Source organism: Carlito syrichta, unplaced genomic scaffold (genome assembly GCF_000164805.1).
Source record: "Carlito syrichta isolate Samal-C Ts95f unplaced genomic scaffold, Tarsius_syrichta-2.0.1 Scaffold121298, whole genome shotgun sequence".
NCBI lineage: Eukaryota > Metazoa > Chordata > Mammalia > Primates > Tarsiidae > Carlito > Carlito syrichta.
The window spans coordinates 8,015-23,112 of NW_007065394.1; the positions used below are offsets into that span (position 1 = coordinate 8,015).

The 15,098-nt window shown below is 38.2% G+C and overlaps 1 protein-coding gene across 1 annotated transcript in view; it reads right to left on the reverse strand.

Moving 5' to 3' along the window:
- Positions 1-370: 370 nt before the first annotated feature.
- The window catches only part of CRB1 (crumbs 1, cell polarity complex component), a 54,523-nt gene continuing 39,795 nt past the window's right edge, over positions 371-15,098 (reverse strand). The window contains exon 7 of the mRNA XM_008048211.1: positions 371-1,134. Coding sequence (XP_008046402.1) covers positions 919-1,134 — 216 coding nt within the window. The 3' untranslated portion in view covers positions 371-918. The remainder of the gene's footprint in view (positions 1,135-15,098) is intronic.

Consider the following 15,098-nt stretch of genomic DNA (forward strand, 5'->3'; position numbering starts at 1 on the left):
GCTCAGCATTTTCTTCCAATATCCCATAGTCTTGCACACATACCTCTTAAAGTACATCCACTTCACTTTAGGGTTCTTACTTTTAGACACCGTCACTGACATTGATTTATCAAAAAGCAGTTGGAAGACAAGAACTTGATCTTTCAGACTTGAGAATGGGAGTTTTTCTCCCATCTTGATTTCTGTCTAAGACACTCTTTGACCTTAAGTAACCCTTTACAAAGAATAATGATTTTAATGGTAACCAACTTGAGATGATTTATTTAAAAGATCTATCTCATAAGCAAGTTCTTCAAATGCTTCTAGAAGTTATTTTTGTCCACATGTAATGCCACAAAATGTGAAAAATACTCAGAAAGAAGAGCAACAACATTTCATTTTTTATTTGTGGCCATTGGGTCACTTTTTTAAACCGTAAGTCATTCCCATGGCTTTCTCTGAATTCATAATCACAGAAACATACACCTCATCACAGGTATGTAGCTAAAACTTTTGACCACATGATAGGAGAAGTAAGAAATGTATTCTATTTGTGCTTTTTTTTCTTGTAGCTTCTGTGTAAACAAAAGTCAGCAGCCAGCTAAAATGCAATCTAAAATTGTCCCCAGGTTGCAAAGAGGAAGAGTCAGCCATTGGAGATTTTCTCAGAAGACATTATTATCTGGAAAAAAATGTTTGCTAATTATGAGGCTGAAATTAATGGCACAAAGACATCAATTTTTGATTGGCTAATATAATAAAACGATGGCATCAAGTGGAACTACCGTGAAAGTCTTTAAGATAGTCAAGGGAATCCTTTCCACAGTTCCAGTGTTATTCCAGTTGCAAATTAACATCTTCAGGTATGTCAGAAACCACTCAAGTACAATCATTACATTCACAGCGTGTGGGTCCCTTTCTTAAAGGGACAGAATGCTTCTAAATCAGTCTCTCCATCGCAGGGGGCGGCATCAAGCTCCACATTTCCACTCGAGAGCCCTCCTTTTCCTGACGACTTGGGCTGTAGGTTCCCTGAGTTGCCCTTTTGTTGGAGGCGACAACAGAGGCGACAACAGCCAGCAAGAGGATCAATAACAAGGCTAGGGTCACTGAGCCAATGGAGGTGAACATGTCGGAGATCAAGTTACCTGCCAACTGGAAGGATTGAAATAATGGGGATGTGAATTCTAGAGCAAAGGTAAATGTTCAGGACAATGGAACTACCCTGGAATGAAGATCAAAACTAGAGCAATCTGGTACCATTCAGTACTGCAAAAGGACCAAGGTATTAAAAGAAATTAAGATTTTCTTATTCCCAAGTCATGTGAAAATGATCATATATGTAGCATCTGAGATGTACAGTCAGAAAATGTGGCATCAAATATCTGCTGTATTTACTCAGTGTCTTAACTCAGTGATCAAGACCTTTCATGAGGCATTAAGAGCAAATGATGACCCACATGCATATGTGTAAAGTAGTTGTAGATCTATGGAAATGTATTGCTTATGATCTCTTTCCTCCCTTGCCAAAAGTTCTGATTTGGGGCTGAAGAAGTTGTTTTACAGGAGTGTTTTTTAAGGGGGAGGGATGGGGAAGGAAGAAAGCAAATTAAATTAGTTGAATCTTATGGGAAAAATCTCAAGACAGAGGAGAGACTGTGAGGCACATGTCTTGCAGGCGGTTTTCACAGTAATCACTTTGATTTGTATTCAGTGTGGCAATTGAATGGTTGTAAAAGCACCTGAGCTTAGCTGAGCTCAAGCATCTGGCAACAGAAAGTTGCAGGTAGAGCCCAGTGAGGAAGAGCTGGATCTTGGACCCTCAGGGGTGTCACTTGTACACAGTGGTTTAATGTCAATTCCAATGTTTGCAAAGTCCTTTTTAGCAGACCTGAACTCTATCGGTTTAACCATCAGTAACGTGAAAGCATGATGGAGTTGCACAGAAATATCTAAGACAGGAAGCAGTCTCCACTTGGATTTCTTAATTGATTTTTTTCAAGAAATATTTCTGTCGGAGGGAAAGCAGGAGTAAGTAAACATTTTACCTTCTCATTAATGTTTTTCTATGACTCATCCCCACATCACCAAACCAATCTGCTGTTACAAATGGGATCTTGGTTTGTTTAACATCTTGCTACCCTTAGCCTTTTTTTGTTCCCTGTGCCTTGGTTTAAATAATTATGCAATTAATATAATACTGTAATGTCCTCATAATGTTGTCTTGGATTTACTCACTATGAGCCTTACTCAGATGTGGTTCATCGCCTGTAGTCTCAGTACTTTTGGGAGGCTGACGTGAGAAGATCGCTTAAGACCAGGAGTTTGAGACCAGCCTGGGCAACATAGCGAGACTTCACGTCTATAAAAAACAAAACAAAACAAAACAAAACAAAAAACCTCAAAAAAACCTCCCAAATTAGCTGGTCATGGTGGTGTGTACCTGTAGTCTCAGCTACTCAGGTAGCTGAGGTGGGAGGATAGGAGGATTGCCTAAGTCCAAGAGGTAGAGTCTATGGTGAGCATTGAGGGTGCCACTGCATTTCAGCCTGGGTGTCAGAGTTAGCTTCCGATTAAAAAAAAAAATAGTTTGTCCATTTATTCAACAATACTTATCGACCATTTGCTATGAGCATTCACTAAGCTAGGAAATAAAAATACAAAGACAAAATAAAGCTTGGAATCTGGAGCTCAGATTCTGGGGATAGGAGAAGAGGAGGCAATATATATATACATACATATATACAAATAAGCATAATACATTACAAATACATGTTACAATAGTGTAAAAATTAGTTGCACTGGGGTGTATGTGGAGAAAGATTGAAATGAAACTTATATTGTTCTTTGAAAGATTAGTGGATGTTCAAAGAGGAAATTCTATTTGAAAGAGATAATTTGAAATGTAAATGCAAGAGGACATAAAAGTCCTTAAAATTGGGGGAAACCAGTAAGAAACTCAGTGTAACCAAAGATATTGTCCATGAATGTGTATGTTTGAATTGAGAAAAGATTAAAAGAGATTGGTGAGAGATAAAACTATAAAGAATCTTGTCAAGAAATTTGAATGCCACTCTAAAATTCTGATTGTCCTGTAGTCAGTGGGGAGCCACTGACAGTGTTTAAGCATGAGCATGACATGCTAAGATCTGGTAACAGGGTGGAGCAGGGGAGAGAATGAAAGTGGGGAAGAAACTGAAGGTAGAGAAATTATTTTATCAGCCATAAGTCTAAATTTAGCAAAGGAGTGAGAATTGAAGGGAAAGAACAGTAGAGAGAGAATTCTGGGGTAGAGTTTGCATCACTCCATGTCAGATTGTGTGGGGTTGAAGAGCAGAAGAGAAACGATAAAAATGGTTGATGGTGCCACATTAGGTGGCCGAGTGGGTCGAGATGTCATTAATTGGAATTGGATGCATAGGAGGATAAACTGGTTTGTATAGAAAAAGTATAAGTTCAGTTTGGAAAAAGCTAGTTTCAGGGGCCCAGAAAACTTCAGGAATATGGTACTATTAGATTGTTAAAAATAATTATTACTCTGTCTCCACTTCACATTCCTGTGACAAATTCTGGGTCATGACAAGCTTTTCATTCTCCAGCTTTGGGAGTAAAGCTTATAGAGTTTCATAGAATTCCATTTTCGAGAAAAATAGTTGACTGCAACTAGAGAAAAAGCCCTTCATCCATACTGTGTGGTCATGCTTTTGTGAGTAATTATACCTTCTATCAGTAAACATAACTCTGGACTGGGAAAAATGAACAGAGCCATCGACTTTGCCTTGAAAGGTCAAAAGTCTGGGACACAGAAGGACAGATAGAATCTGACCAGCAAAAACCCTTGGTATTATCTAGGGTCTTTTAGAGAAAGTACACTCTTTTTCTTAAATGTTCATTTTTTCTTTATCTGGCCAGTAAATCATATCATATTTGGGAGTAAACAACTGTTGTCTTAGATGAGTGAGTTGGATGTGTCCTCCACATCTATGCAGACCAAAGAGAAATCATTTGATTTGTCTCTACTTTCTGAACTCTTTGGGGCCATTCTCTTCTCAATCAGTCTGAAACTGATGACCCTGGGGAAGCTAAGGCCACCTTGACCCTCTCATATGCCTCACTGCAACTGGAGGAAAAGGGACTCATGGGCAGGTCCTTAGTCCTGGCTAGAACCACAATTCTGGTTGAACCAGAGGGCCAATCTGTTTCACATATCTCATGACTCATGAGGAATCAAGACCCTCATCTCCAGTTACTTTGTTGTCCTCAGAAATGTCATAAGAATCACAGCCTGAGATCCAGCCCCATCTCTGTCACTCCTGGCCTCGTAATGAAATGGTTAAGAGCTCCATCTGTGAAGGTAGAGGCTTGGGTTTGATTTTTGCCTCTGCCAATTACTTGTGTGAACACTAGCAAGTTACTTCACCTCCCAGAGACTCATTTTCATCACCTATAAAACAGAATATTAATACCTACTTCAAAGGATGGGACTAAATGAAATCAAATGAATGCAAAATACACAAAGCATGGTCTACAGTAAGTTCTCAATACTTAAAAATATTAGTTGCCATTAATATGCCATTTCTGGTTATCCCTAATTCTATTTACTAGAATTCCCTCAGGACCTCGCAGTATGACCAAGGGAGCCAACCTACAAACCTAATATTTCAATTCCCAGCCTCAGAAAAAGTTTTTGATGAAACACTTCCCCTAACTGTATCAAATAGGGCATGTCATTAAGCTTTAGAGTGAACTCAACGAGCAGGGTTTTGAAATTGCCTCTTGAGAGTCCTTTGCTTTTGAATTCCCATGGTTGAAAGGCTTTTTTTTTGCTCTGTTATTCTTCAGCCATGCTTAAAATATACAGCACTGGGATGGATCTTTTGATAATTGAAACTGCTGGGACACATGAACTGATGATGAAGGCCTCCAGGTGCAGGATGAGATTTAAGGCCAAACGTGTTTGGATTGGGTGTGCTTCTAACACTGTGCTTTTGAGTTACCTTTTCCTAAAAAGACATACCCCAAATTAATTATGAATACCATGAAAAATTATTTTTCTGAAAAATGACATGCTGCAATCTACAGTCAGCTATTATGTTAACATCTTTAAAATGTATATTTTATATATGATGAATTTAAACTGTGTTTTCTCTAAAATCTATATCTACAGAATAAAGTAAAAGGTGTTTCATTTTTTTTTCCCCCGAAGATGCTTCATTCTGAAACATTGACTGGGTTCTGGCCAATATAGGACCCAAGCTAGGTTATGCCATGGTGCTCTAATATGAAACTGTTAAAACTTATTTTAAACCCTTTTACCTGACTATTAAATGTTGGAAAATGTTAGAACCATACATTAGGTTTTTTGTTGTTGTTGTTTGTTTGTTAGTTTGATCCCAGAAAAGGAATTTCATACAGTTTCTTCTGAAGGGGAAGTGGAAACAGCATATCTTTGCTAGATAGAAATGAGTTTGAGACTAGTTTCTGGTTTAGTCTACCCAGTCTTCATATGCTGTTTTCCCACCTGTAAATTGAGGACATATTTTAGAACTGTTTTGAGAATTGTACCGTTCAGTGTCTAAGAACTCCTCATAGTGTACAAACACAGAACAAGCACTTGACATGCATTGTTGCTCTAGTTTATTAGCGTCTAGCGTGATTTTCTTGGTCTCACTTTGATTTCAGAAATCCTACCACCCACAACCTACTCTTGTGAAATGCCAGCACTCAGGGCTCAACTTGGGAACAGAGAGGGACTTCCTGTGATCACTCTTACCACACAGATGTGGAGCTGACAGAAGGGTTTGAAATCTGGGCTCTTCAGAATCAACTCTTTCCTCACTGACTGCTGAGCAGTTCATCTAATTTTGAAAACACAAAATCAGCTGACTTGTCTGGGAAAAAAAACCAAAATGAGACAACATCTGTCCTCAGCATCAGGATCTGCCTATCATAATATTTAGAACTGATGACAACATTCAGAAGAATGTGAAAACGATAAACACATCGGAAGGAACCCTGAAAAAAAATGAAGTATTACAGGATTTCTTGGAAAACTTGACCTCACATTTCCAAGTGAGTGGAGGTGAAAACATAAAAGTTTTGACTTAAAATGAGGAAAGTCAAGAACTGATGTTGCTACCATCACCCTTTAGGTCCCTCTTTCTCTCATGCTTGGATTGCATACAATCAACAGAAGGATGTCTGTAGTTAAAAATAGCATCAATATTCGGGGTTAAAAATGGGCTCCTGGAAAACACTACAGTGGAGTGAATGACTTTAAGTCCTTCTTGGAATTCATTTAAGTATGCCAGTTATGTAAAAATATGTGGAGACTGTTTAACATGGAAAGAAAATGTTTGAATGTCCCTCCCATTGATTACAAGCTACATTCCAGCTTTAATAAGTGGGTCTCTGAAACTAATTGTGTGTGTGTGTGTGTGTGTGTGTGTGTGTGTGTGTGTGTGTTTAGTATTGCATGAGTAACCGAGTAAGACCATTATGTACAACGATGATAATTAGTGATTAATAAAAAAAATATTAAACACATTGTTTTAAAAATGCCGGCTAGAATATTTATCTTCCATCTGCATATCTAAAGCAAAATAAATATCTCTCTTAAACATTTATTCTCCAAATTTTTCAAAAAGAGGAGGAATATCTTACATTTAAGACTTGAGAGAGCAGTTCTTGTGCATTGCTATTGAAACAAGTAGATCCTCAATTTGGTGGATGGTAAAAGCCTCCCACACAGACCTGAGTCCTTGAACTTTATCTTGTCACTGAATTGTTAGAAACAGCCGTTTCCATAGTAATATTGAATATGTGCCAAAACTTTGTTTTTAAAATTAATACTGCTACAGCAGCCAATTTTTAACCATACATACATTGTCCACTTTACAGTTATAAGGGGGGAAAATCAGGTATTAAAAAGCCAAAAGAGAGGATTGCAAAGCCTCCTGGCACAAGGGGCGATGCTCCTTTCACCAAATAAACGACTCAGAAATGTGAAGAAATGGTGGGAGTGGATATCAGAGAGCTACCACACCTTTCCCTGGAGCAGCAGGCTGACAGCGGGCAGCGGGGAAGGGGGATCTGAACTGCACCCGGAGCGTCCTTTTCTCCTTGGCACTGCCCCATCTCTTCATCTGGCCTCTGCTTCTCCCAGTCAGCAGACGAGCTCTCACAGGCATTGCCCAGAACAAAACAATGCTGGATTGAGGCCCCTTCCAATGACTGGAAGACTGCAGTAGCAGGATTGAAGTACCTCACTGGAAAAAGAAAGAATTTAACATAAAGTCTTTCTCATTCGTTCTCACCACGTAGTTACAATTTCTTATAACTATGCTGATTGGGGTCATCACAATAGTCTCATGAGGAAATGCTAGACGAACATGGGACAGTTCAGGAAACCACAGCCTGGAAGGGGCTGTCCTAAGAATCTTTAGATGTGACTTCCATGCCATGTGCAATTGAAGAGGCTGGAGTAACTACCACAGACACTTCCTGTGGGTACACTGGAGATAAATGAGAAAAAGGAACTGATCTAATGTGAATTTCTAGCTCCAGTTTAAACCATCCTTCTCCTTCACACACTAGCCCAAACCTTCCTTCTGTAGACCTTTAGGGAAAGAGCCCAATTAAACTGAGATTTGAGATGTGCTGTGACATTGGTCATAAAGAGACACATTTACTCCTGCATTCAGCAAATAATTACCAACACATACTCTATGTAAGCACAATGCTAGCTAGAAAGACAATGGTGAGCCAAACTGTTCCTGCCCCCGCCAGTCTAGACGATGGGTCTGCAAGAGCCAGTATCAGGCAAGAGCCCTGATCATTCAACACCTCTTTCCTACTTAGGATACCAGACTTTAGCAGAACCATAGTTGCAGCTAGACGTTTGAAGACACTGCTTTTATGTTTCTCTCTCCATAAGCAGGTGGTATAAGTGATATCACTGTTTTTCTTGGAGCAGAAGGCCTTATGAATAAAAATTATTTCTCTCTTTGTCTCATACAAGAACGAAATCCCAGCAGCCCAAACTCAGATTTCGTTAAGTTTTTAAAATTTATTGCTTAAAGATAATAGCTAACCATTTCTTCTGACCCTGTGTCAGGGCTTTGCCAGATGTTTTACACACAGAAACTACTTTAATTCTCCTAATAACCCAGCTAGATAGTTATTATTTTCTGTCACCTTCTTTGGGAGACCAACTCTGACTGTCCTCTTTGATTGCAATCAGCTTTCATTCTCTCAATCAGTCAGCACCGTGTGACCTGTATCTAGTTTATGCGTGTCTCCCACTATCATGGTGACTCCATTAGGGCACAGATGCTTGTCTTCCCTATTTCCATCAGTCTCCCTGGACTTGGGACAGTGTTTCTCCCACAAAGACATGGGGATGACTGCCACTTAGCAGAAGGGAGTTAAAAATTAAAGAGCTTGTCCAGCAGCATGCAAAGGGTTCTTTAATTTATCAACACGGAACTTCTTCCTCTTGGGATTTTTACCTAATAAAAGCCTCAGCATGTGTCTGGCAAGGGAAAGGAAGTAGTTCCTTCTTCGGCTCTCACTAAAGGGGAGGTGCCCTGTCTGAGCTGCTGCTGGCAAACGTTGGTGTGACAAATAAGGAGCAGTATAGCCGAGGAGCCCAGTGGGTATGAAGGCAGTTGAGTATTATTCCTTTGTGTGAAATTAGTCACAAACAATCTTGTTTGTGACTAATTTCCAGAATTATATCCAGAATGGCAACATCATCAAGCGATGCAAGCAGGAGCTGCTAGTGAGGATTAAAACAATAAAAATGAAAAATAAGCAGCTGGCAGCTATCATTTTCTACATATGGATTATTCTTTTTGTCTCTGTTAGGTGAGTTACTGAACATTATCTTGGCTAATTTTGGTCTCAGAAAAGCTGGGTGGACACTTATCCTTCCCTTTGTCTCTTCTTCTCTTTCTTTACCTTAGAAAGCAGTGGTTGCTAACTAAAGATTCAGAGTGCATCAGTCACACAGTGCTAGGAGCTGCTAGCACTTGTAGTTTTCTATCCAGATCAGATCCCCTTCGCCTCTTCATGCTGTTCTGCACAGACCCATTCATAGCCAGTCTCCTGCCATTCTGCTCAAAGTTCTCCCTTTTGCATTTCCATAGTCACAACCCTGGTTTAAGTCATAACTGTCTTTTCTTCAGGTGACTAAACTGTCCTTTAGATACCCTTTGTTCCCTTAGAATCTACATCCTCCATTCAGCCCTACAAAAAGAATTTTAAAATGACCTTACTTACCTGACTTGGAGGCCCATAGAAATGAACTATATAAAACCAAAATATAACCAACATAAATTGCTAATTTTTTTAAAAAAAAAAAAAAAAAAAAAAATTGCTAATTTTTAAGTCAAAGCCCTTTAATAGTGAATCCTCATTTCCTTGGAAGGGCCACTGCCAGTTGTAGCCCAGCTGACACCCTTCGTTCCAGCAAAACAACTTCTCAAACAGGAATCATCTGCTCCTGCCAAGCCACTTCTTCTTCCTGAAACGTGCCATTTATTCAATCATTCTTTCTTCTTTTTGGAACACTAGTCAAACTTTCTTTGAACTTTGCAAAGCATCCCCAGGGAAGCCCATGTGACTCTACTCTTCTGTGACTGTCACACAGCCATGTCCAGGGCCCACATGTATTTGAAGAACTGTAGCTAGGCTTGCATGGCATGGAGTGTGGCATATGAATGTGTTGCTATTTCTCACTGTGAGTTAAGTCAAATTCTAACTCCTTTTCTTAGGACTCTAAGGATTGAGTATCTGTTATTCTGGAATTTTCCAATGATGCAAAATGCAATGCTTTGCACAAAGTGGCTGATTAAAGGGTGTTATTGGCTCAACCCCTAGTAATGCTCATTGCTCTGTTTAATGTGTCATTAGAATTTTTCAGTCATAAGAAGAATTCTATATCGGCCAGAAGATTTACTAGTATTAAAATTCATTCACTCATTTTTTTGTGCATTCATTTCTCATTAGCTACATTTTCATGGAATGCCTTCCAAGTTTCAGACAGCACGTTAGGTCTCAGAGACATGGAATTAAAAGCACGGACATTGCCTTAACAAATTCAGTATTTAGCGTAGTGCCTGGTAGGGGCCAGCTATACAAACAACCAGTTCTATATGGGATGTGTTGAGTTAGAGATGAGAGAGAAGGAAAGACAAGGAGAAAGGGTAGACTTCATGGCATCCTTTAAGTTTCTCCAAGGAAGTTGCTGGGAGAGTGAGGCACAGAAGTGTGTTTTAGGCTGAAAGAAACACCACGATCCAGTAGTTTTAAGGAGGACAAGAAGCATGCTGATGGTACTGGGACATGTCCTATTTGTCTGGGAAGTTTTCAGAAATCCTTATGGAGAGCCACAAATGAAGAAGTAGAATAGGAGTGGCCGCTCATTTGCTAGGACAGCATCTATCACATTTGGGCATGTAAACCCATCCAGAGACCGTTTCAGGAAGCTTGATTTCTTTTCCCTGAGGGAAGAAAAGGGCCAGAATTGTGTGGGCAATTTTATGTGTATTTGATGCTGATTATTTCCTAGCTTGTATGACCTAACACCAGTTATTTGAAAAACAACAGTTTTATTATTTTAGTTCCCTTTCTAAGTGTACGCCAAGAGTTCTCTGCTAACTTGCATTTTGTAGTGCAGAAAAGAATTTAAGTTTTTTATATCCCATTTCTGCCATACTATATAGATTTTAGAAGGTGATTGATAAATATGCCAACTGGTTTTAGACATAATTTCAAAAGCGAGAGAATATTCAGTGGCAAACAAATTAAAAAGGCAGGAAACAGTTAAAGCCTAAACAAGATAGTAAAGGGACATGAAAACTAACAATTAAAAGCAATTGTATGCATCCTGGATTTAAAAAAATTATGAAGGACATTATTGGAATAGTTGGAGAAATCTGAATATAGATAGCACATTAGCTGTTAAGTTTCTTGAATGCAATACTAGCATTGTGGTTATAGAGGGAAGTCCTCATTCTTAGGATATATTTGCTAAAATAGTAGTAAAGTGTAATGACATTTGTGATCCATTTTGTAATGACTCAGCAAGAAAATACATGTATATAGACAGAGATAAAGCAAAGATAGCAAAATGTTAAAAAGTTAGGGAATCTGATAGGTCACCTGAGACCCAATCCCCATCACAATACAATATGTCCATGTGATGAATATGCATGTGTACCCCAAATCTCAAATAAAAATTTTAAGAAATGGTGAATCTGGATGAAGGATATATATGTGTTCATTGTACCGTTTTCCCTAGTTCCTTAAATTTGCTTTTTTTCCAAACTAAAAGTTGGAGAAGTAATACTAAAAAATAATTTTTATAATAATAGTTTCTCCAACCCTCAAGTTTGCAGACTCTGCTTCTTCTACATCTCTTCCTTGACTGTTCCATGCCTTGCTGATTTCTCTCTGCTCTACCCTTTTATTGCATAATAAATCTTGCTCTCATTTGATGGTCTTATCTTCCCTACTAAACACTGAGATGTGGATCACATCACGTTACTTTCCTCATATTTTTGGCCCCAACCTTACCTACACAGTAGGTATTCTTGGACTTTCTTATGACCTACTGGCATCACCATTCTTAAGCTGAAAGTCAGCTCACTCAGACTTCTTTCCTCTTTCCCACTTTCTTGAGCTGGTTAAAAGCTGTTATTAATTCATTCTCACATTATGCAGAAAAAAAGAATGCCAGATCCCTGACATCCTATAGCTTATCATGTACCCCTTCGGCAAAGGTAATCTAGTCTGTGTCATCATGTTTATTGCCCCCAAATCAAAAGCAGTTGCCAAGGTAATGAAGGTCTATTGGTTTGTGTTGACTTAATCCATGTCAGAGGAGCTTTAGGGGCATATAAAGATAATTTGGCCAGCAAAAGGAAAGCCATAAAAATGATCAAAAAGCCAATAGATATGCTAAGAACACCAAGCTTATTTTACTGAGGATTTATGGCCAACTTATCAGAAAATTATTTGGTCCAAGTCTACATTCAAATAAGTCCCTCAGTAATTCAGCAAAGATTCCAGCCTCGGAAAAAAAATAGCCTCCTATAATGAGATACCCTAGTAACCCCTAACTTGCAGCACATGTAGTTTAATTTTCAACAGTTGTGAGACTGCAGTAAATTCAGCTTTTGAATCACTAGTCCCACTTATACCTCAGACCTCCTTCATTAAATTATCAGAGCCTGAACTACCTCAAAGCAGAACCCACTGCATCGCCTCTTCTGACATACCTGCGTTAAGTGTTGATTAATCAAATCGGTTTTAAATGTCAGACATATCCCAGATGGTAGCAGTGCCAACTCCTGCTGTGTCCCAGCAGTAGTGGATGCCAAATCACCAGGCTCTGCCACAGTATGTCAGCTTTGCCCCAAGCCCAACTCTGGAGGTTGTATTTTATTGACCCAGACTCAAATTGGCTTCCCCTCATGTAGGTGATAAAGTGTGGCGTCAAGTCACCCATGTAAAATATATTACTTTAACTTTGACAGCTTGTCATTGAAGTCCTTGTTTATATAATCTATTGTGCCATTTACTCTATTCTTATTTTAAAGAGCAAACATAGCAATAAAAACCCTTTCTTTTAGTGTTTCACTGATGAATGTCTATACCTTGTACTTTCTCTTAAATAATCTCAGAAGTAGCCATTTCTACTGTCACTGTCAGTTTACATCAAGTTATCAGACTTTCAGCTTCAAACTCTGCCTAGTGGAAGATGAAAGACACATACTGTGCTTTAATGGAAAGCCTTTCACTGCACAACTTTCTCTTTTCAAAATAGTATGAGACTTGGTATGTCCAAACAGAGAAGTGTCCTGTGAAGTGAAGAGGCTAGTCAGATCCCAAATGAACATTATTAAAATCTTTGGTCTTGTAGCAAATTAAACTCCAAACCATCTGACAACCAGCAAAGATAGAAACCTTCATATTGGGAGGATTTCTAGAAATAATATTTAGTTTTAGAACTAAAGAGTTCTTTCAGAAGTCAGATTTTCATAAGCCATTTGACAAAAGTCTATCGGTTTTAAAGTTAGCAGAATTTAAAACAAACCGAAAAAATCCCCTTTATGTTTAACTTTACTAACAGTTCACCAAAATGCCCAAAAACACAACCGGGGAAAAGGATATGTTTACATTACAATTGAGGAATCTAAAGCATTCCTTCTTGGAGGGGACAAAAATAAAGTCTAACAACATTTTCCTGTGAATTTAAAAATGCTGCTGAACTAAAAATCACTCTAGTTCTATGTAAAAATTTAGCACATAATTTAATAACCTATTATAAAATTAGACCTGCAAATATAACTGAAGTGGCTGTTTTATACTTCTTGGAGCTCTAGGTCTGCGTGATATACAGAACATACAGTAATTATTCACAATGTCAACATTTTCTTTTAAAATAATAATTTATGAGATCCTTGCCCAAGAAAGGATGGAAGGTAGAAGTGCCAAGAACTCTGTACCTTTCCTACAAAAGTCTCAAAGGATGAATTATGCGAAGGCTTCTCTTTCTCCTTTTGTAATTGATGAATTTTCAGTGACTGTTTTAATAAAATGAAGATTATATTCTCTGTTTCCTACCCAGTGCAGAGAACTATTTGAAAATAAATGAGATATTCCAGTTAAGGTGCTTGATTATACTTTATTTCTATAATTTGCTATTAATACTCTCAAAATATAAGTTTTTTTCTGGCTATTCCTTGTTGTCTCATATCCTGCATCATCTGGACATATGAATTATTTATGTCCTTTTTCTAAATTTTGAAGTAATTGCTAAAAGAATATTCCCCTTAGTAACTTAAATAATCTGAACCAGGGAAATTTTGTTTTCTTAACTCCCAAAGAGACTTAGCATTGAGAACTCAAACTGTAAACTAATCCTCTTCAATTTTGTGGTGAAGCATAACTCCCCCTTCTTTTTCCCATACCCCAGAATAACACTCCCCCTGCCCCTTTAAAAAAAATATTTCCCTTGGGTCTATAACTTTACTGTTCAATCACCATTTAGATTGCTTGTCCTCAGGGATATGGCTGTGTTAGGAGCCTCAGTAAGAAAACCATGATTAGTCACTAGGCTTGAACAGTTCTCCCCGATCCTGTTTACAAGGACTGATGCCAATTTTCTAAACGTGCTCAGTACTCATGTTCTTTTCAGGGTCATTCTGCTTGCACAGCACAGATTAAACACAGCCTCAGTATTTTCAGTGTTGTGAGGAGACGCATTTACATTCCACTGACAGCGTAGGGTGTAAAAGGAAGCCATCTGCTGTGATTTAGCAACACGAGGAGTAGCTATAACTTCGACAAGAGAAAGGAATCACAACATCGTTCAACTCAGTCCAAGCACTCCTCTTTGTGAGGTAGACCTGAGCAGAAATCACATATTAAAAGGCATTTTTATTGTTAAGCGGTTCTTTAGAAGTTGGTCGTCTATAAAATGATTTCATTGTTCTCTTGTACTAAAATGTGTTTGTTTCTATTTTTTTCAGGGTTCTCTTACAACTTACAGGAACCCAGAATCAACTAAATCTTTGATTATTTGTGCATTCTACCCAGGCAATTAATCTTTCTGATATCTAGTTCATTTTCTACAATTGAATTACCTGGAAAACATGTGGGAAGTAAAAGGTAGAACATAGGGGAAAATTACAAGCTGAGGATTTAATATGTTTCTGGCATTTTACATGCCATCTTATTTTACTTTTCATAATAATCAAATGATATAAAGATTATTACACTTCTTTAAAAGATGACTTAAGCAATTTGTTCAAAGTCACACAGCTAGTAAACAGCAGACTTAAAATCTAAATTGTCAGAGTTTGCTCAATTGCACACAGTTACATCCTGAGATAGGACACTGTAGAGATGTGACCCCACATCTTCCCCATAATTTCAACTGTGTTACCCTTGGCTGGCATATGTACACACAGAAAGAAGACTAATAATGGCTATTTTATATTTCAGGTCTCTTACTGTGTAGAGTGCTTATATAATCAGTCATGCTACCCTGCTTATTGATGTTTGTTTAATTTTTTTCAGACTTTGCATACCACAATCACTTCAAAAAA